At 42.4% G+C, this 21,512-nt stretch overlaps 1 protein-coding gene and 1 non-coding gene across 2 annotated transcripts in view; one reads left to right on the top strand and one right to left on the bottom strand.

The window, feature by feature from the left end:
- The window catches only part of hydin (HYDIN axonemal central pair apparatus protein), a 79,942-nt gene that overhangs the window by 44,064 nt on the left and 14,366 nt on the right, over positions 1-21,512 (bottom strand). Inside the window, exons 7-24 of the mRNA XM_070971968.1 lie at positions 20,191-20,392; positions 19,715-19,901; positions 18,615-18,714; positions 16,833-16,951; positions 15,883-16,106; positions 15,615-15,682; positions 15,241-15,485; positions 13,447-13,547; positions 12,594-12,729; positions 11,973-12,137; positions 11,640-11,792; positions 8,273-8,275; positions 5,066-5,304; positions 4,646-4,943; positions 4,343-4,486; positions 3,863-4,006; positions 1,670-1,762; positions 1,017-1,237 (exon numbers count right to left, since the gene is read on the bottom strand). Of these exons, the coding sequence (XP_070828069.1) occupies positions 1,017-1,237; positions 1,670-1,762; positions 3,863-4,006; positions 4,343-4,486; positions 4,646-4,943; positions 5,066-5,304; positions 8,273-8,275; positions 11,640-11,792; positions 11,973-12,137; positions 12,594-12,729; positions 13,447-13,547; positions 15,241-15,485; positions 15,615-15,682; positions 15,883-16,106; positions 16,833-16,951; positions 18,615-18,714; positions 19,715-19,901; positions 20,191-20,392 (2,842 nt within the window). The remainder of the gene's footprint in view (positions 1-1,016; positions 1,238-1,669; positions 1,763-3,862; positions 4,007-4,342; positions 4,487-4,645; positions 4,944-5,065; positions 5,305-8,272; positions 8,276-11,639; positions 11,793-11,972; positions 12,138-12,593; positions 12,730-13,446; positions 13,548-15,240; positions 15,486-15,614; positions 15,683-15,882; positions 16,107-16,832; positions 16,952-18,614; positions 18,715-19,714; positions 19,902-20,190; positions 20,393-21,512) is intronic.
- trnap-agg (transfer RNA proline (anticodon AGG)) lies at positions 10,651-10,722 on the top strand. Its single transcript has one exon. It is a non-coding gene; the product is annotated as a tRNA-Pro (tRNA).

Here is a 21,512-nt window from a genome sequence, read left to right as displayed (position 1 = left end):
TAGGCAATGTAAAACCCGAAGATGACGACAAGGAGGCGAGCAAAAAGGAGGAATACCAATAGATGAAAGAGGGGGAAGGGAAAAAGACAGTAGAGGGTGATAAATCTTGTAGACCTATTGTAGTTACTTGGTTCATGGCCATGGACAGACAGACCAGTATAATATTCACAGTCCATTTCAAGGGAGGGCAGCCGAAGCTAAGGCTTGAGAGAGGCACAATGTAACATTAAGCACACAATCAGTAGATTTGTCTTCCCCAGAGAACTTATAATGGATTTGGCTTTCAATTCAGAGGGTTAGATGTATAGCTACTGCACTAACTCACCCCAATGGACAGTTTTAATATATGGCTGAGTTCCATTGAGTTCTTGTCCCTGAATCTTGTCTATTCAGGATGCTACAGTTCTAAGTATTTTTTGTTCTATAACAAAAAACAAAACAAAACCATAATGAAAAAAAAAAATCACAATGTCGCTAAAAATGTGTGTCTTCCTCGCCTTTAAAACTGTTTAGTAAACTACATTTCTGAGCTTATCTGACTGCTCGTTGGATGGAATGAAAGAATATTCCATCTACTTACTCGGTTTCCTCGAATTATATTGTGTGTAAATATCTTCGCAGATCACTCATAATCATGCAATTTCCAGATTAAGCTCAATCCACAGTTTTAGGCACTCAATTTAAATGATCTCCTTAGACAATATATCCAATGACGGTTGTTTGAAAAAAATGGCTTTCATTGAGTTAGCATCCCTTGCTCGATTCTGACCCTGTGGTACTGTATGTTTTCATGTGAAAATGCAGTGCAGGGTGCTGCCTAGGCTCCACTTAATGCTGCACACCCATGGGGGGGATTTGCATTGCATCCCTGCAACACTAATACTGTTCAGAATTGTACAGTATGCAACTGTACTATAGATTCTAGCGTATTAGGTGTGGGGTGTGCTCTACACCAAAGTAAAAATATTAACTGGACATTTTTCAGTGTAAATCATTATCATCAACCATCAGTGTACCTAACGGTGCTGTGCTTCTGGTCATCTAGGAAAGCCCAGCAGTAGGACACAGGAAGCGGGGAGTTATTGGTGATCCAGATGTGTCTGCAAGTCTCTGTGTAGTTGAGCACACAGCCAAAATCCACTGTGGTGGAGGAGAAGTGCAAGTTGGGGAAGTGGACCTCAGCATGCAGCTTCACTGTGTCTTGCTGTGGGTGTCCCTGGTAGCGGACTTCAAGGAACTGGAACAAAACATCAAGGAAGGAAATGTATTTGTATTAATAGATGATATTACAGGCAGACATCTCAGTATGTGTTAGTAATTAAACAGAGAATGTTTTCACTTAATGCTAGTGGTTTCGAGTCTTTTCTGACATGTGATCCCTAGTGAGGAGTGATTTTTCAGGCTATTATTTCATTTGCAGGAGTTTATAGCCTATCCAGTTTATGGAAGTTACAAGTTAAAACTAGAGAAAAGACAAAAAATTAAATGTATTTTTTGTCTTATCCAATTAATTATCTTGTCAACCCAATTCAAGTTTTAAGACCTAAGTTTGGGAAACACTTCCATATATGTCAAGCTATGGTGTGCTTGGAAGGACACAATAAGACCTCAGATGAAAAAGCAAAGCAACATGTAAAAAAAATTCCAAAAGAAAAAGCATCACTGTTACCTCATCCACGACTCGTGACACCCGATCCAGACAGTAGGCTGGATTAAAGCACACCCACAACTCAGCCTGCCGCCCGTCACCTAAAACCATGGACTGCAAAAAGACATACAGCATTTAACATAGGGTGTCCTTCAACTTTTTAAATTTTTAAGAATTGGATGTACATGCCTGATAAAAAATCCTGGGTTTTATAGGTTCTCAACCATTTAAAAACTTTGCCACAGTTTAATAAAAATACTTATTGTAATCCTGCCATGGGACCTGGGCTTATCAAAAATACCTTCCTACTCTTTAGCTTCATTCAGAGACCTACCAGGACATTGAAAAAATGCAAACCATTGTAATGTGGACTCTGATCCAACATTTTAATCAAATCTCAGACATGGGTACAGTTGTATATGAACTGAACTTAAATCATAGTAAAAAAGATTGCTTATAATAAGTAATGGAACTGACTGCAAGTAATTAAAATTATGAATTCAAAAAGAAGCAAATTACAGCCATAAGCCTCAGCACCAATGTGTGTGGAGTCCAGGTTCGTGTTGTCCTGCAGTCATTTGCATGTCACAAATTACATGGTCTTGTTGGAGTACCCCATGCACGTATATTAGACATCTGTTAGCTAGTGTGAAACATACATGGCAACACATAACTGTGCGCAATGCCTGTTGACCCTCTAGCAGAAGTGACGTAGGCCAAATTCTGAATACAAGTGGTCAGCTAGACAAGAATATTAGACACAGGTGTGAACGGCAATGTGTCTTGGCTGTCCACTTGTAATCGGATCACCCAAGATGGTCTGCACCTTGGCCTGCTAGCATCCAGCCTATTGGTGTCCAGTATGAATCCTAGCCTGCTAGCCTTCAGCAAAATAGCTTCCAGCTCGTACTGAGGTCGATTAGGCCCGGGTTGGTGAGCCTGCAGCCTTCCTGTCCTGAGCCAACCTCCCAGACTGCTGACAGCCAACCAGATTCTCTCCAGCCGGCTAATCTCCTGCCAACTGCAGCTCCGTAGTTGGCTATACTCCTGCCAGCTTAATCTCCTCAGTATTCCACCAATTCTCAGCAGTATCCTTTCTGGGGTACGCAGTATCAAAATGGCCCCCACAAGAAATAAGGCTCCCGAAGACGTCAAGGCTCCCTTTCATCTGGCACCTGGTCATCCAGCTCCATGATTTCTTTTCTGCTGGACCTTGCTCTGGAGCCAGACTGCAACAAGGCTACTAGCCTCCAGCATATTGACAGCCAGCTAGCACAGAACCAGTTCCCTGTCTGATCCTGTCCTAGAGCCAACTTTTGGGAAGCCCTCCAGAAGGAAGTGTGGCTCCCACCAACGGCGTGCCTCATTGCAGCACAGCTCCTTGGCCTCACCATAGCCCAGCAACAAGGAGGTCCCGCTGCCCAGCATCATGGAGGTCCCGCTGCCCAGCATCATGGAGGTCCCGCTGCCCAGCATCATGGAGGTCCTGCTGCCCAGCATCATGGAATTCCGTCTGCCCAGTGTCGTGGAAGTTTTGCTGGCCAGCTCTTCAGCCAACGTCTCTCCAGTCCCTGGGTTGTCACTGTCAAGTCTGCTTGTGGTTCTCCCATTGGTGGCCTGGCTGACACCTGGTCATGGTTTCCAATCTCACTTCCAGAGGGGTTCTGTTTTCACTGCAGTTTCCCTACCCAGCACTCAGAGACATCTTCACTGCCAGTCTCACCAGTCTGCTCAGCCTCCAGGCCAGCCTCCTGAGCGGCTTTACATGCCTGGTCGTCCTCCTGCCCGAGCTTTAGCCAGCTGCCCCTGAAAACACAGCTAAGGCCAAGGAGACCTTTTCCTTGAGTCTGTATGTTCTTGCACTTGCAGACAAGTTCACAAGCTCACTTTACATTTAAATTGCTTCTCTGCCCATTCTAGGCTGAAGCCAGTACTTGCTTGACTACAGCATATGGTCACATTTTTCATACATGCTATGAACCATTCCTATACTCACTCTCCCAATAGCCTCATTTCTGGACATAGAGGTGTGGATTATTTAGATTCATGCACAAATAGATGGATAGAGATGAGTTTTTTTGGGTTTAATCAATGGTAGGAGACAACAACAATTTAAGACTGCAGAAACTTTTAGTAGTTGTTTTAGTCTGTTTTAAGGTTAAAGTGACAATCTGTCGATTATATGTATATCAAGGGCGAGAGAGAGATGTGTACCTTAGCAGTGGCTGAGCTACTGGCTCCCGGAGCCTCACACAGGGAGAATGGCTCTACAAGAGACAGCTCCATGGACAGAGACAGAGATGACACATTCTTCAAGATCAGCTTCTCATATAGGGGCATTAAACTCTTTCCTGGGACCTGTAAGACATATACACAATTAATTGTGTTCCAGACATGTTTGGGGAACAAGAATCTTAAATGAAAGGCTTCTTTTTTTACATGACGATATCTGATGAAATTTTACAATCACTAAACTTTACTGTACTGAGTTGCTAAAATTCTTAATCATTCTTTTAAATCATTTACATTCCTGCCATGTAATCTCCAAGCAGAATCTGACTTATGGTATGGTTGGATAATATTAGATAACACTGTATAGACGAGTTTCTTCAAGGTACAGTACATTACAGAACAAAAAACTAAAAATCCATTGTTTTTAATAAAAATAGTACTGCTCGCGATCTTTTGACGAACCTTCTTTATGTAGAAATTCAACTGCTTGGGGGAAATGCTCAGCGTAGTAGCCACAAAGTGACAGGTAACATCTACAGACATAATGTGCTCATATGAGCTCTGCTGACCCACAATGGCATGGCACATCAGACGCTCCCGCACAACCTAGGAAGGTAGAAACACATGATAACATACAACACACATCTAATCTAATGGACACACACTGGTTGTGCTTATAAAATTAAACACTTAATTAATTAAAACACTTATAAAATTTAGATCTTGAGTTTACTCAGCTTTGGGCTTACAAGCAAACTGTCTCACCCTGGGGGAGTCTGAAGATCCTGTCAGCACCATGTCAGCAGAGCAGCCTGGGAAAAGCTCCACACGAGAAGGGCTGAGGCTGAACACCGGCTTTTCTCTGCGTGAGGAGAGCACAGATGCCTGGCCCAGAATATCTTTCTTCCTGGGAGCAAAGATTGGGGGCAGGACAGTTCGGCCAGATAAATTTCCCTCCTTGCGGGTTTGTGTGGAGGGCAGAGAGTCATCAGCCCGCCAGTACAAACGGTGTGTTCGCTGGCCATAGTTGGTCAGCTTGAAGTGGTACTGGCATAACCCATGGCTTACAAGACATACCGAGGACAGCAAGAAGGTTAGACATACTGTTAGTATTGCATTTTCACTTCTTTATCACCATATTATTATATCAAAATCTGACGCATGAGTGTGACCTCTTTCATTCACCTGAAGTATGTGCCTAGCTCAAGGCTGGGAGTAAAAGGTCTGTCACTGACAATTGTGGTGCCAGTGCCAGTGGCAGAGAGAGGGACAGTGTGTGTTTGACCATGCTGGATGGATACTTCCAGCTTGTCCTCGAAGTGAAGCGTGTCCTTCAGGTGTGCCACTACCCTGAGCTCCAGCTGGCTCTCTGGTGGCACTTCCCCCTCACTGGGCTCAACATGCCAAAATGACTTTCTACGGCCCTGAGGAAACAGAAACACAATGAGAGTTAATTTATGGTCTGAACCCAATGAGCTGAATTGTTTGCTACTACAGAATGCTTGCTTGTGCCATGGCAACAGTTACAGCAGCTAGTTACATGACTGAAACATGATGCATGAAAAGATTGTGGTGCCTGACTTCTGTGTTGTGTTTCAGCACTCCTGCACTACAGCTATGATCAGAATATGCTCCTAAATATCACAGAATGAATGCCAGCTGCCTCATCTCCATGACTGAAGGAAGTCCATGACTACATTCTCCCTTAGAGAGCCGGGGCCCTCCACAAGTGGAGGAAGAGGGGACATTGCACACTGCTCCCATCCATCTAACTCTGCCTTATTCTCCTGCGAAAACCTGGCTGCATGATGACATAACTGACACTGCTGTGGACTTACCTGGATGCCAACTTACCTAGCTGACCAGTGGGAAGTGGGAAATCAAAATGTGGAGGTATGTATTTTACACGAATAACACTTGTGCAGGCATACAGTAAAAACATATCAACATTGCTAGAGTATCTTAGAAACAGTCTTTATTGAATGCAGACCATATCAATCCCTGAGGGAAATCTTACCCATCACCCTTGCGGGTGTTTACATTTTCTTGCAAGCTCCTGGCCAAGCACAACCCTTACCGTCTGAGCAAATTTCCTCTGTGGAGAGCTCTCAGCCAAACCCTATTTTTGCCAAGGGAGATTTCAACTTGCGTAGTCTCATACATCAGCTGCTGAGCCACTGATTACATGTGCTATACACAACAATAAAAGACTGGACCACTTTTACTCCACCATAAGAAATGCATTCCACTTCATCCCCAGCACTATTTGGACACTGCTTAGTACAGATAGTCCCAAGATACTGACTACAACTTAAGAGGACTAAACCATCCAGGACTACAGTAAGGTAATGGGTTCCAGAAGCGCCTGACATGCTTGAGGACTGCATACACTGATTAGGAGTCAATGAGAGGCCCATAGGACAACAACTGTCACATCCACTCCACACCTTACCTGCCACCTGCTCTCCCTAGCCACATGCTCCTCCCCACACCTGAGCTGCTCACCTGTGCCTTGCAACTTGTTATGTGAGTATATAAGCTCTGTTGTTTGACTGACTCTTTGCCAGATTGTTTCTCTGTGTTATTCAAGACTTTCCAGCACTCACCTTGGACTGATCTCCTGGTTAAGACCTCGCCTATTCCTCACCTGCCCTGTTCTCCATTTCCCTGCATCCAGATTTCATCTGCCTGCTGCAGTTCTGCAGACTCTCCGATCTGTTGGTGTAAAGATCAATTCACCCACCAAGGCTAAAAGAGCTAAACTTTTCCACAGTGTTTGGCCCATTTCGATCCAAGTCTTTCATTGGCTTTGGGTCAAGTGCCTGCACTGACAGAATAAATCCGTCTGGGTTTTGAAACTAACTCAGCACGGTACACTGCTGCCTCGGTTTCCTTTTACAAGAGCATTTCCTATGCATTGCCCGTACTGCATTTGGGTCCTATTCCTGCCCGTCACAACAACAACGCATTTGACGACACTGTTTGCTTACATATTAAACTTCTGTGAGTAGGTCTGCCTCCCAGATACAACCATCATAAGGTACAATAACTACAAGCCCTGGTTCACCAACAGCTCAGAGAACTCAGACACTGCAATGAACATGGATACATTAAGGCTGACTGGACAGAACTCAAGAAGGCCATCAAATCTGCCAAGAGGAAATACAAAGCTTGGAGTGTGATTCAAGCACCAGTGACCCTACAGCCATCTGGAACACACTCAGGACAATCATAAATTGCAATGAGAAAAGCCTTGCTATGATCCCACCACTGAGACTAATTGATGATCTCAACACTTTTACAGCAGGTTTGAATGGTCAGCATGGTGTACTGATAATAAGCTGGAGCTTAATGTTAGCAAGGCGGTGGAAATACTCATGGACTTCTGGAAACATCCACCTTCACATCCCCCACTACTCATCAACATAGCAGCTGTAAAGGTGGGTACAGCAATCACCAGAAATCTGATCTCCCTTGTCTGGACACTTTACTCTAACTGTGTTGCTCACACCATTGAGGCTTATACTATGGATGGACCTGGAAAGATAGATGTGTCATATAGCTGCATAATCACATCAACATCTCAGTGCAGCATAAGATTCTTGATGTATAAGAAGAGCAGTGGCTCCCTGCCTGACATAAGTACGAAGAAACATCTCCCTAGTATGATTATAATAATGGTAGAGTATGATATATAGATGTACACTACATGTACTGTATAGGAGGAGCTAAGATGAGTGTACCCTCTGTTAAAAAAGGTTTTAAAATACACAAAAGCCTTAACACATGTATAGTTTTAAAATGTACAATACGCTCTCTTTGATGTGAGCATAAAAGGGCCAGCTGCAAGACAAACTCAATATTCATTTTATTTCCCTGCTCTATGGATTGTATAATTGCAGTTATTTGAATAAAGCCCAATGTAATGAGAAAACAGATGTAAATCTAACATTCATCTCCAGTCCTTCAACCAAAGCCCTTCACTGTGCTCACTGTACTGTATATATATCTGACCAAGCAGTGGTCAGGATCACAATCAATGTTCTATACAGCATCTCTGTTGATGAATGGCTGAACATAAACTTTTGAATGGGATTTTGAAAATGAGCTTCCTACAGATCCAGTGAAGCTTGGGCGCTTTCAATGCCTATAGGACAACACAGTAGATTTTTGATCTCTGGTAAAGAATGTTTTTATTTGCATATTGCAATTGATATGTGTTGCCTTACTGCAGTAGAGACTACACTAAAATAATATTGGCTGACTCAAATATAAAGATTTCCATAAAGATTTTCTCTGTTTAAAGCCATTTCCTTGCAGAAAACTCCTGAGGAAACAGAAGCCATTTGAAGAACACTTGACCAACGAATGAATTCAGGAGTCATAGATCACTTTCTCAGCATCGGTATGAACGGGGGAAGGAGCCAATGGAAACGAACTTGGTGTGGGTCGATACTAGGGTGATCAAGGTATAAAGGGGTGGGTGGTGTCAGAAGAGGAGAAAGAGCAGGGGGTTAGCTCCCTAGAGAGAGGAGCAAGATGACTGGAATCTCAATAATCACATCAAACCTCCTGCATCCCCCAGCTTGATCAGCATTGATTGCTTGTGAATGCAGCACAAGTCAGACGGGCTTAGAATCTAAATCTGAGCTGTATGCTGCACAACTATCAACAGCACATCAACCTGAATAATTCCTGCATTGGTGCTTAAAAGTTTACGTGACAAATTCTTCTATCAAACATGTTACAGCACAACTTCAGTGTAATCTTATGTGGGTCATTTTTCTGGTCACACTCCAATTAAGACAAAAATAACATCTGAATTTTCAAGAAATGTTATTTCTGTCCACATCATATATATATATATATATGTACTTACTGTTATGCAGTTTCCATTATTTTTCAGAAGAATCAGTTAGGTAAAGGGTTCGCACCATAAATATGTTTATGCTCAAACTACAGTGCTTTGACGCTATAGTCTATTCTTCACCTTACACACTCTGGCAACGTCTAGGTTGGATGAAGGATGGATTAATTTCTCACAGGTGGTCACTTGGATGACACGCAAGTGTAGATACCTTCCGCAATATCTCTGCAATCTTCAGTCATCAGGTCTATTTGTGTGGCTCTCTGCCAGCCTACTGAGCAAGATTTAATGAAATTCTAGGAGACTCTACATCGATTGATGCTTGAGAGTGCAGGGGGAAACTCCTTCCCTCAACTCTACCTCAGAGGAGAGGACAGGGTCACACAACTGCGGTTACACTGGGGTTGCCTGTGTGTGTGTTTGAATTTGTGTGCGTGCACAGTCATGTCTATGCCAGCTTAGGAAGCATTAAGGCATAGTTCCAGTCACAAGTTGGTTCTCAGTGGATATCAGGCAACACTGATAAGGTGATGCACAGAGTGAGAAGGTTTCACTTACACTGAGTAAGTATGATAAATAGTGGGACATAATGATTCGATCTTAAGAATCTTTATGACACTTGGATTGCTTAGGAAGGTTCCTAAGTGAGTGAAATGATCCCATGATCAGAGCTGTTAGAGCTGCTCTAAATGGAAAGGAAAGGTGCTTCAGTGCTTCCTTTCTAACCTCGTTTAGCACAGGATGCACTCGGCCATCCTTTATGAAAGGAAAGGAGTTAAGGCTTTTCCACAAAGCCTTGCGGCGGCCACATTTACAGTGACGCATCATTCTGTCATTCAAATGATCACCATGTCACATTAGACATCCACAGCCTGTATCAGCCATTACAGCTTCAAAGCACAATCGAGTCAGCATTTCAAGGTGTATACTGACCTGTGTTGTGATTATTCAGCTGTTAGCATAGACACAAAATCAAATCAAAATCAGCATACTAACCATAATACAGTCAGTCTTTCAAGAAAAAGGGATATGAGATTTTGGCAGGCAGACAACATTTTCAATTCAACATGATCTCTCTCTCTCTCTCTCTCTCTCTCTCTCTCTCTGTCTCTCAATCCTATGGAGGAGTTTAAGTATGCCAGCCGTGGAAGATGGCTGGCATGCAAGCAAAGACGCGACAGAACAGCCTCCCATTTCAACAGAGAGTACGGGGAAGTCCAGATCTGCTCACTCACTCAAAGAGCCACTAATGCCAACTGTATTACCTTCCAGACCATGGTAAAAAGCAGGTGTAGGTCTGTGTGAATAGAAGAAGCAGTCCTCTCTGGTACTCCAGACATTTAGAGCTCCAACACCTACCTGTGCCAACCAGTAGCTAAATCATAGAAAAGCTAACAGCCATCTTTGCACAGTACGGTATTTGAGATGCGCTAGTAAGCAATAAGGGAGTCAGTCCTGCAGAGCTGCTGATGGGACGGAAAATTCAGACAACTTTACTCAGCCTGTCTGAGAACTTAGATTCAATCTAGCCAGGCAGGGTCGAAATCAGCAAGCAGAGAGACAAGAATACCACTGCAACTGCAGGAACAGGGTGAGGAATCTACCTTTGCTGAACCGAGGAGACAGTGTTCTCATGAAACTGGACAATGATCAACAATTGGACAAGACCAGGTATTGTCTAAGGAGCCAGTTCCACGCCTAGATCTTAAGAGGTGGACACACTCAAGAGAGACAGGACAGTCAAAACCAATATCAACTGTTGAGTGCACCTACAGTACTGACATCTAAGGAGCCGATTAATGGGGATTCGAGGCTTCTGGGACTGAAACAAACACTGACCACACAAACAGACACCTTAGCTGGAGCGGCTGGCAGATGCACACAAGGGATAGCCCACACAGTTGGCTCGTTGGTCTAGGGGTATGATTCTCGCTTAGGGTGCGAGAGGTCCCGGGTTCAAATCCCGGACGAGCCCACTTTTAACCTCTGGGGGTCACAGAAACCTGTGGTCCTCCACATTTGATCCGAACATGCCGAAGTATCCTCATATCCTTGGGTAATGCCCCCAATGCTGTGCTATCGGTGTGAGTGGATATAGCTCGCAATGAGCAGGTGATTCTTGGAATAGCACTTTGAGTTGTCTTCAGACTAGAGAAGCCGTATACAAATACAATCCATTTACTGGTTCAGGGTTGAAAAACAACGCAGTAAGAACACACAGGGTGAAATATGTAAGACCCACTTTTAGTAGTCCATCTTCAGAACATGTCTACAACATTCACTGTGGCATAATTTCATACGTCTTCATGACGTCGAGGTAGATAGATTTACCCATAGATTTTTGTTATAGACCATCTTTGGTTATTCTAACTCTGTTTCCCAACCAATTACTGTACATTGTAGGGCCTTATTTTCTCACATGAGTAGAATAAATGCTGCTATAACATCAGTTACATCAGAACTGGAGAGTATTTATTCATTGAAAGATGACCAAAGAATGCCTAACTATCTCACTCTGAGGAAATTCACGTATTCTCATGGGGTAGGGTTAAAATTGACCTGGCAACTAATTATCTCAAGAGCTAACAAAGCAATTAACCTATTAACTTATTAATTACGCATGGAATTAAGATGAAAATTGATTGAAGACAGACAGAAGATTTGGAAGAAGAAATCTAGCCATTGAATGGGTATATGGCTGGAGAGGTGTGTATTAAATCCACTACTAAAACCATTACTGTATGCTCCTGGACTTTAACATCCTACCACATCTCAGGGCATGTAAAGTTTGCCTTGTTCATCTCAAATCTAATGGATGTCACAAGTGTTTTATTTGTTCATTTTTTTATGGTATGGTTGGTGTGAGTTTGTGCCATTCGTGTGTGTTTGTACCATGCGAGCAGTAAACTGGGCTGGAATGGGTGACTGGTTTAACAGGTGCAGGACTCGAGTACAGTCCGTCAGAACCTGAATCCTTCCAAAGTCCAGCTGTGGGCTCTGAACATGGACTATTGGTCCCTGCCCAGTACATGACAAGACCACCTCCTGGATCAGAGCAGAAAATGAGGTGGATTAAAGAGCATACATTGACTAATTTAGAGAAAAACACTTCGCCTGTATTCAGACAAAAAACACAAAGACAAACAATTACACCAACAAGCACAAAGTATTCTGTAACAACACAAATATTCACACTCAGAAGTGCACACAAAGATCTTAACTGACCAAGGGTGGCTGGATGCTGCCGAAAACAGCAATGCGTAGAGTGCTATGCAGCCTTCCAATGGTCTTGGCCAGCAGAAACACAGGAATCTCCTCTGAACTATGAGGAAGAATCACTCCTCTGGGTATCGAACTGCCACAATATAATGATGGACTCTCCTCATATTCCTAAAAAAGGTAATGAATGTTGGGTAAGTACTTTCAAAATGTCATATATTGCATATTTCCAGTTTCTGTCATTTGAACGTAACATGTTACTTTACAGTATTATCGTCTGTGTGAAGTAATGTGTTATTGATTACACCACTTTTTTGTTACTTTCACCAGAATAACTGCAGAGGTGTAACTAGTATTACGCAGTATATCGCTCTTAGATTACAGTAAGGCACTGAATAAACAGATTTATCTTAACAAAAGCTGACATCATTGTTAGCTGCTGCTTAACCACTACACCACTACCTCTAGTACATAATTTCTACTGTACTGAAGTGGATATAAGCCATTGTTTTAATGCATGCATCGGCCGTGATAGGTTTTGTGTTTGTGTAACTCACTATTCTGTGAGTACCCTGCTACATACATCATGCACACGCATAAACCATCTACTGCAATGATCTACTTAACCTGATCAAGCACGCCGTAGCAGGCTGGCAGAGTGCTGGTGTTGATTAGCCGCACATGCTGTTCATAGGGGTGATTGAGGAAACACCTTTGAAAGTCCAACGCTGGAGTCTCCACCACAATATCAGGAACAACACACCTATTAACGGCACAAAAGTAATTGCTTTGCATCATACAAAAACTGCAGTCTGTTAATTAGAAGTGATTCATAAATTCACAGACCGTGATTGCCATGAGGAAGTCAGATACCATTGCCCTGTTATGAGTGATGGTGCAGGTGACAGTCGAATGCATTATCATGCAAATTACGTTCTGAATATTTAACACATACTCCAGTGACGTGTCGACACATGTATGGAACTTCAATGGAACACATTCACAACGACAGTCAGAAGCACAGCAGAGGTTACTGCCAAAAAAAGGACTTTACTTTAAGAGACAGGGTGATAGGAGTTTGTAAAAAGCAAGATGAACCTCTGCTGTTTTATGGCACCTTGTAACACAGCTGTAACACATCTAAAGTCAAAAACATATTTTCATACATAACACTCAGAGATGATATTCCATCTTACTAGGACAGAGGGATGATGATTCATTTTCATTCATTCATTTTTCATGAAGCATCTTTTCAAAATGGAAAAGATCAAACAGTGTTATGGTGCAAGAGAAAAAACGCGGGACAAGTGACCCAATAATCTGTTTATGTCCTTGATGGGCAAAGTCAGACCTTACTCTGAGTGTTTTGTTGCAACTTGCAAGATGCCACAAAACTAACTTCAACTGATACATGAATGTGTTTGAGCATGTTTGCATTTTACAGAATGTGTGTATGTTCACATGTATAAATGTGTCTGACCTGGCATTGATAGGCAGAGTCATGATCTCATCCCCGACACCCTCAACATCCACCGCCAGCACCAGCCTGTAACTCTTCACTGTGTTGGCACACAGCGTCACCTGTATGTAGAATACACATTTTGTCAACCTAATAATCTAACCAAAGAGGAGACTGCTGATTTATAGCCCAACTGCAAGCACCACTGTGGTTCAATTATGATCTAGGGTCAAAGAGTATTTGGGGGAAAATATGGTCACAACAGTCCTCCCCTGTAATGCAACCCTATGGGGACATTGACAAAATGGAAGTTTTCATCATTTAATTGTCCTTCTTTTGTGGCCAAAAAACTATTTCAAGTGTAAATAATGCAGTTGGAATCTGAATTATACTGTTTTTAGCCATTACTGAAGGAAAGAACAAAAGCGTCAATGTAATGTAACAGGTGAGGCCAAACTGCTGCGAGGTTGAGCACAGTAAGGGACCACAAAGGGTTCAAACAATACAATAGTTAGCATAACTCATATTAACACATGTGAAGAATTGTGTTAATCTGCTGTCTTGCAGAAAGTGCATTTGAGAGGATTGATACCACTGTCTGTCCAGTATACAGTATATGTGCTGAATACAAAGCTGGAGCCAGGAGACAGTTTCACGTAAAAACAAGAAAAAAGGGGAAACAGCTAGCCTGGCTCTGTCAAACAAACAAAATCCAACTACCTGTGCCTCAAGTGCTCACAATTGAGACATTTAAATCTCATTAGTTTATGCAAAAAAATATTCTTGGGAGGAATAGTGACTCCTTGGAGCCTCTACTGTTTCCCTACCAACCTCATGGTGAAGATAAGACTCCAGAGGTGCTGGTAGGAAGATTTGGTTCGCTTTGGATAGAGCCAGACTAGCTGTTTCCTCCTACTTTAAGTCTTAAAGTCTAAACGGATCAACTCATTCTCTAACACCACAGTTAATGCGGGTGGTATTGACCGTCTCATCTAACTCTCAGGAAGAAAGCAATTTTCTCAAATGTCAAACTGTTCCTTTAATATACCCTTTTTTTCGGCAACTATAGTGAAACTGACTATAGTGGCCATTACCCTCTAGCTTGTTACATATAGAATCTGCCAGGCAGAGGATTAAATCAACAATACCGACTACACTTTTCCTACAGAGGAAAGATTACAAGTTTATTTTAGGGGCAAGTTAAGCTTCAACATTTTTTAAAAATTTATTGGTAATACTACTGATAAGATGTTTCATTCCAAAAAAAATCATGCAATCTTAACTGGGGCGAAGCAATGCTTATCTGCTTTGCTGCAACACTTAATGATTTAAGCTGAAAACATGGCTGTATTTTTAAAGAAACCTACTGTATAGTACAGCTTTGGCACACTGTCATGGCCCTGTCATAGTAATGTGTTCTGGGTTTTTGTTGTCTGTTAACACCGTGTTTCCCTCCTGTGCTCCTATTCAGCTTACTTTTCCCTCCCAACTTTCTCCCCACACCTGCCCACCATCAGCTCTGTTAGCCCTGCCCTGTTCCCAGCATTTCCCCAGCCATTCAGCTCCTTACCTGTTCTCCTGTTTCAAACACATCATTTCTCTCACCTGAGCTTTTCTACCTGTCTCTCCACCTGCACCTCATCCCCTCATCAGTTTAGAATATTTTAGTCCAGTTTTCAGTTAAGTCTTTGTTGAGTCACCAGTCTTATTTGCCTGCTGTCTCAGTTTATGTTTTTTTCAATAAAGAGTTCAATTTTACTGTAGTATGTTGCTGGGAGAGTAAAATTAATTGAAATGATTCTATATCTACAGTACCTTAATGGTAACATCGGACATGGAAAGCACAGAGCCTGCAGCAGGACTGATGGTGAACTCAACAGGCCGTGAATGAAGGTCTCCTGCTGCATCACTGACTTGCCAATCATTCCTTGACTTATCAGACAACTGTTTGTCCCAAGTTACACTGGGAGAAGCCAACCCGTCACCCAGGACACGCAGGGAAAAGGTCATGGGCACATAGGAGGTGTTGAAGAGGGAACAAATCAATGTTCTTGGGAAACCTGCACAGAGTGATAAAGACAGAGAGAAAAAGCACCAAGATGAATGGAAGTATCATATACATTCTATATATACAGTATAATATATGTTATGTAAAGACTTTAAAATGCATAAGTAAAAAGGTAACTCACCAAAGGCTACATCACCAAAATTGAACTCTGAAACATTGAAGTGAAATGTGGGCCCAATGACGCAACCCCTGAAAGAGAAGAGAAGGACATGAGTCCTGAGAAACCTTTGAAACCGCAACAGCAAGTTGAATGGTTCTAAAACAAGTGGTGTGAGAGAAGTGGAAAGTGATATTCTAATCAGTAACACTGCTACCACGTTCAAAGGCTGAGTTTTTATATGTACTGTAAAAATCTAAATGTCCCAAGTTACTACACTTGCTAACTTCACCTGAAGGTCAAGGTAAGCGGTTCAGGCTGTCCTGTGACAGTTAGCAGCAAATCCTCAGAGAAAGTTCCCAAGATGCGACTATGGAAGGTGACTTCTACAATCTGGCAGGCCCCAGAGGGAACAACACCTTCCTCAGGACTTAAAGAGAAACAGCGGCCAAAAGTGGTGTCGGGGCTTGACATCCTGAAAGGGGCATCAATCAGCCCTCTGTTGGACAGCTGCACCTGGACAAAAAGAGGGATCCACTCATTCAATCCTCAAGTCATGCTTTTCTTGTATGAGCCCCACCATCAATCATCAAGTCATAGGCATGTACTGCATTTATGTCTGCAACATTATCCATTTGAGTTCAGCTTTGAGAGAACGGTAACAATCGTGCTCCTGCAGCCTTTCATTTTATTTTGCAGAAAACATCGAATGAATGAAGGATGAATTTATTGCAACAGAGAGATGAGAGGAATGTATGTGTTGTGTTTAATGTTGGAAATTTGAACTGTTTAATTAATTTCGACTTGTAGTTTAGTCTTATTTACAAGAACAGACACCACATAAGGATGATGTAAACACCAAATGTAACTTTAGTACATTGTTCTTACTTATAATACATATCTTCAGTGGTGACAGTCACTGACAAAGAGCTAATGTGCATGTTATTTCTATAATTAGTATGCATAATTTTTTTTACAGGCACTCGCCCACTGTATAGCTGTCATGGCTTGTTTTTTTTCTGTGTTTCATAATTTCTATAATTAGATTTTCCTCAGCTTTTTTGGCAGCCTGAATTAGATGAAAAGCCTTACTATAAAAGGTGGGGAGAGGATGCCACACATAAGCTGGTTACAACATTCAGATCCACAGTTTTCAACTGTGCACATCAAGCTCACAAGCGTGTCCTCACTGATCATTTTCTGAAAGGACACAACTGTCTACTTCAGCTTAACCTTTCTTACCTCATAACAGTCTTTGTCACCGATGAACACATTTTTCATGTTCATCAGATTATAGTTCAGCTGGAGTTTAGGTCCCGTGCCCTCACCCTTTATTGTGAGAGGTAACCGAGATTCACAGCCTGTGTGCAGGAACAGGAAGAGATTCATAACAAAGTTAGAGTATACTGTATGGTCAGAGGAAATGAAACAAGAAGAACAGAGACGTAACAACACAACTATAAAGAAAGTGACAATTCAATGTCTAGAGAGAAAAAAAATTCATGCAGGTGAACTGGAAATGTTTTCATGTTCCTATAGTTTAAGGTACTGAATCAAAAGTTAGTCCAAATACAAAATGTCTAAACGTTCACTTTGCCGCAGCCTCTTTCTACTTCTCTCTCTGTGACCTTACTAAAGAGCATGAGAGGTCTACCCTTCAGTTTTGCTTAGTAAGCTTCTGAAACGTTTGCTAAGTGAGAAATGAGGGTACAGTAGCCTCCAGTCCGGCTGTGACTGACCTAGCCTGGTCAGGTTGTCACCTGCCTCAGAAAACATGGAAATTAATGTAAATCTGACCTCCGGCTCAGAAGACACACGTGACGGCCACATGCAAATTTCACAACAGCCTTTTACTACCACTGGGATGAGATGAATATGTTGGGGCCTCAACACTGCGTATTCTAATATGAACATGAGATCAAGTGGCATTAAATCGTCCAGTGGTTTAACCATTTAGGAAGATTTCAGGGTTGGTGAAACTTCAACCAAGTTTGATTGTGGATATCACACACTGAAGGAGAAGGGGAACATAAAAGAGATGTGGTTGAGAGCAGCTGTCCTCTGACAATAAACAAACAGACAGACATGGTTTGCTAGCCAGACTTGTCTGTCTAACCTTTATGTGCACCAGCCCACTGAGGGAAGGAGAATCTTTTATGAGAAAGCCAGAGCTATTGATTTACAGCGCGAGTGTACGGTCTGCTTGAAGTTGTTAAAACAATCACTTGAAAACAAATAAAAGAAAAGAGTTATCCTCTGGTTTTGAGTGTCACTATAATTGGTGTAAATATTAGCCTTAATATATATTCTTAGCGTTACCTTCAGTCTAAACTGCAGTTAGTCATAATTGGATCCCAAATCACACCCTTACTCAACTCAACACCAAAAGCACCCTCATTCTACCATTGTAAAGATAACTTTGGAAAGTCACCACATCATTCATACACTGTTTAAGACCTCTGAGCCCAATCGTGCCTGCTATCTCATACACTGTGTATAAATCCAGATGAGTGTGTTGCACATCTTTCAGTAAAATGGATTTTAAATGACCGGTCATGATTGGAACTTGCTTCCCTACTCAAATTTGATTTTATGTGTTTGGGACTGTGACCACAGATAAAATAGACAAAACTAACATTTGAGCTATACACACTTAAGCTAGGAAGAATTGTGGAAGCTAATTGGTACTTGACCTAGGTTAAGGTCTTCAATGTGGTAATGGTCTAAAATGTCTGGGCCTGTGATGTTTACTGGACATAAAAAAAAAAGTTTGACCTGATGGTGGCACAAAATGAAAAGTTAAGGAATCACCAAAGTCATTACATTTCATCCTGAGGGGTACATCAATGTCTGTACCATATGTCTGACTGACTGAGACTGTCCTCCCTAGCACCATGTTGGTAGCGTGGCTAAAAACCGGACATTGTTTGGTTGTTACTGTATTGTACAGATAGCCTATATAGAATACTGTGCTTTTGCATGTGAAACCTTAATGAGTGTTGTATCTTCTAAATAGGCACTGACCTGTGACATCACAGTATATGGTTTGTTGGTACAGTTTGGCCTCCTCTGGCTTGAAGACAATAACAAACTGTGCAGTAAGGTTGGGCCATATTTCACCTTCCTGAACCATGTAAAGACAAGAAAAGCAAATTGTTTGTTTGTTTTACTTAAGGGATATAACGCAGACAGGCACACATGCTGTAAATGCATATTGTCTCACACAGAAAAAAAACCACATCCGTTGTACAACCATTTAGAGTTTATGTTTTTGGATGGAAGGTTCATCTAGATTCATTTCAGCGTAGAAAACAATGTGACAGTTGACTGGTTCTTTTTACTTGCCCAAACTCTGCACACACACTAACTGTCTCTAACATCTACTAATACCTGTGTGTGACTGTGTGTGCATGGGTGGGTGGGTATATGTTTGTGTTGACTGCTGGCCATTTATCTCAAATGCCCTCTCAAAGTTTGTGTTGTGACTGGCCTATAGACTGTTTGCTCGCTCTCCCCGCACTTTCTCTCTCTCCTCTCCCGCTCTGACCAGGGAACCTGGCTGAGTTGAGCAGAGGAGACACTGGCAGAAAAAAGGGAAGGCAGTGTCAGAACAGGTCAGGCTACCTGAAGGTCCCTGGGCAGAAAGGGCCCAGGCAGGCATCGAGTCAGACTGGATGTAGATGCGAACCACAGAGCCGAATCTTAACTCTTTGTGACAGACCTTATCACAGATCTGATCTTACTGCGGAATCCAAACAGATTCTCATTTCTGTCCTTATAGCCAAAAGGCAGCATAGGTGGCACTGCATGTAGGAAAAAGTGCCTTTCAACCTAAGGACCTTGTTCCAAACATCTAACCTGCTGAAATGCCCTCGGACAAGCTACTGAATCCCTGCAAGCTCAACACAGGCTGTATATACTGTAGGTATGTTTCCCCTTTTCTATTAATAAAAGTATTAGATGATTCAGACACATCACATCAAAGATACGATCTCTGCAGCACAGTCTTGAGGAGGAGAGAAACTAAACTGCAAATCCATCGGTAGGGTGTGGACCAACAATTAGCTGGTTGAGAGATACTGGGCAAGAGGGAGAAGATATAGCACAGACACACAAAAACCCACCGCTGGTTCTACAGTTATGCAGCCGTGTGAGAGGGCCAGGCGGTGGTCCTGCACAGCCTGGCTTCTGCGTTCCTGCACAGCTCTGGACAGCAACGGCAGGTGATGGATGGCTGTCGGGTCGGCCTCACACTGAAAAAGCAACCGTTCCCTCTCCTCCGCCTCCTTCTGCTGGAGCACTGAGCTCTCCCTTGAGAAAGGGAGGAGAGAAGGGATGGTGAAAGGCAAAAATACAAAGCGAGACATGATGGAGAGTTAGAGAGAGAAAAGAGACAAAGAGAAGAACAAAGAGTTGCAGACATAAAGAAAGTGATGGACACCTGAGCTATTTCTGGCAACACTGTGGTAAAGACAAGAAAACACAGTAGGTAATTGACTTTCTACATGTATGCACAGCAAGAGGGAGTATATACTGTTTATACACTTCTAAAAAACCTTATCAAAACCACGTTAAATCATTTGTGTGTCTACCTATGCACCTCAATAAGCTCAGGGCCTCCTCTTGCAGGCTGGACCACGTCGTCCAACAGTACCGGAGAGGGATATCACTTCTGTTGGTGAGGGACACTGTGTGTACGGTGGACAGGGAAATGTAAGTCCTCTTTAACTGGACAGAGTTAGGCTCAAGCTGGACGTTCAGTTCCTCACAAGCCCCATACAAGCTGATGTGCACATCTTCACCTGAGCAGAAGACACACAAAAAAACAGCAGAAAAAGGCAGAAGCAGCTGAGTGAGAAGAAGTTTTCCTAATACATTTGTAAAGATACATGAAGAATGTGTGTTGAAATGGTGAGACTTCTTTCTAATCCTGACTGACCCACTGTTATTAATATATATGCACATCCACTATGTCGTCTCGTCCACATGGGAACAGATTTAACTTGGGACAAAGGGCACATATTAACTATTTATACTGCAGCAGCACAGACGACAAGATCAAACAGTCTATGTAATACCCTAAAGCCACAAATCAGTAGCCTGATAAATTCTGCATTTATTTATTTCACATTATTTAAACATTTATCTTTAGAACTGAATCAAAGAGAACATCTGAGATGTTGGCACTAATTCAGAAGCCTGGAACCAGGCTAGAAAAACAAACTTCATGTACAAACGGGGCATCTGAATGTGCCTTGTTAGTTTGCTTTCAATGAGCAGTGGGTTGTTATGATATGACAATCACCAGACATGCAGTCTACTGTATGCATGTCTGGTGATTAGTGATGTGTTGGTCGTGAATGAAACGATCGGATCGGAGCCGGCTCCTGCCTGGGAGCCGAAGTGGGAGCCGCTTTGGGGGTTTTTTTTTTTTTGTTTGTTTTTTTCTCGACTTTTTTTTCCATTCAAGCCACACGTGATTGGTCAACTACATGATGTGTGTTGGCTTCAGCGTGTACGCACTGAGCAGGAGGGGGAGGAGTGGGGGTTACACACACAGCGCACGCGCGCACACACACACACACACATACACACAACACACACACAGAGCCGCCACAGACAAAATGATGAAAAGGTGAGAAAATGAGTGACCGCAGGAAATGCGGTAAAATTTGATATGAAGTATGTTTTGTACATTAGTAATTAATTTTACACATAATTTCACATTATTTTGGTAATAAATTAATTTAAGTAACAGAAAATCTGAGGAGCCACTTGGGAGCCAAAAGAGCCGGCTCTTTTATGAGAGCCGAGCCATGAGAACTGGCTCTCTTAAAAGAGCCGGCGTTCCCATCACTAGTTGCCATGTGACAAAGTGGGAGCCATTAACCTACAGACTTAAATGTAACAGTGGTGTGATTC

The sequence above is a fragment of the Chaetodon trifascialis genome, chromosome 10 (assembly GCF_039877785.1).
Source record: "Chaetodon trifascialis isolate fChaTrf1 chromosome 10, fChaTrf1.hap1, whole genome shotgun sequence".
NCBI classification, from domain to species: Eukaryota; Metazoa; Chordata; class Actinopteri; order Chaetodontiformes; family Chaetodontidae; genus Chaetodon; species Chaetodon trifascialis.
This window is presented reverse-complemented; position numbering and strand designations above follow the sequence as displayed.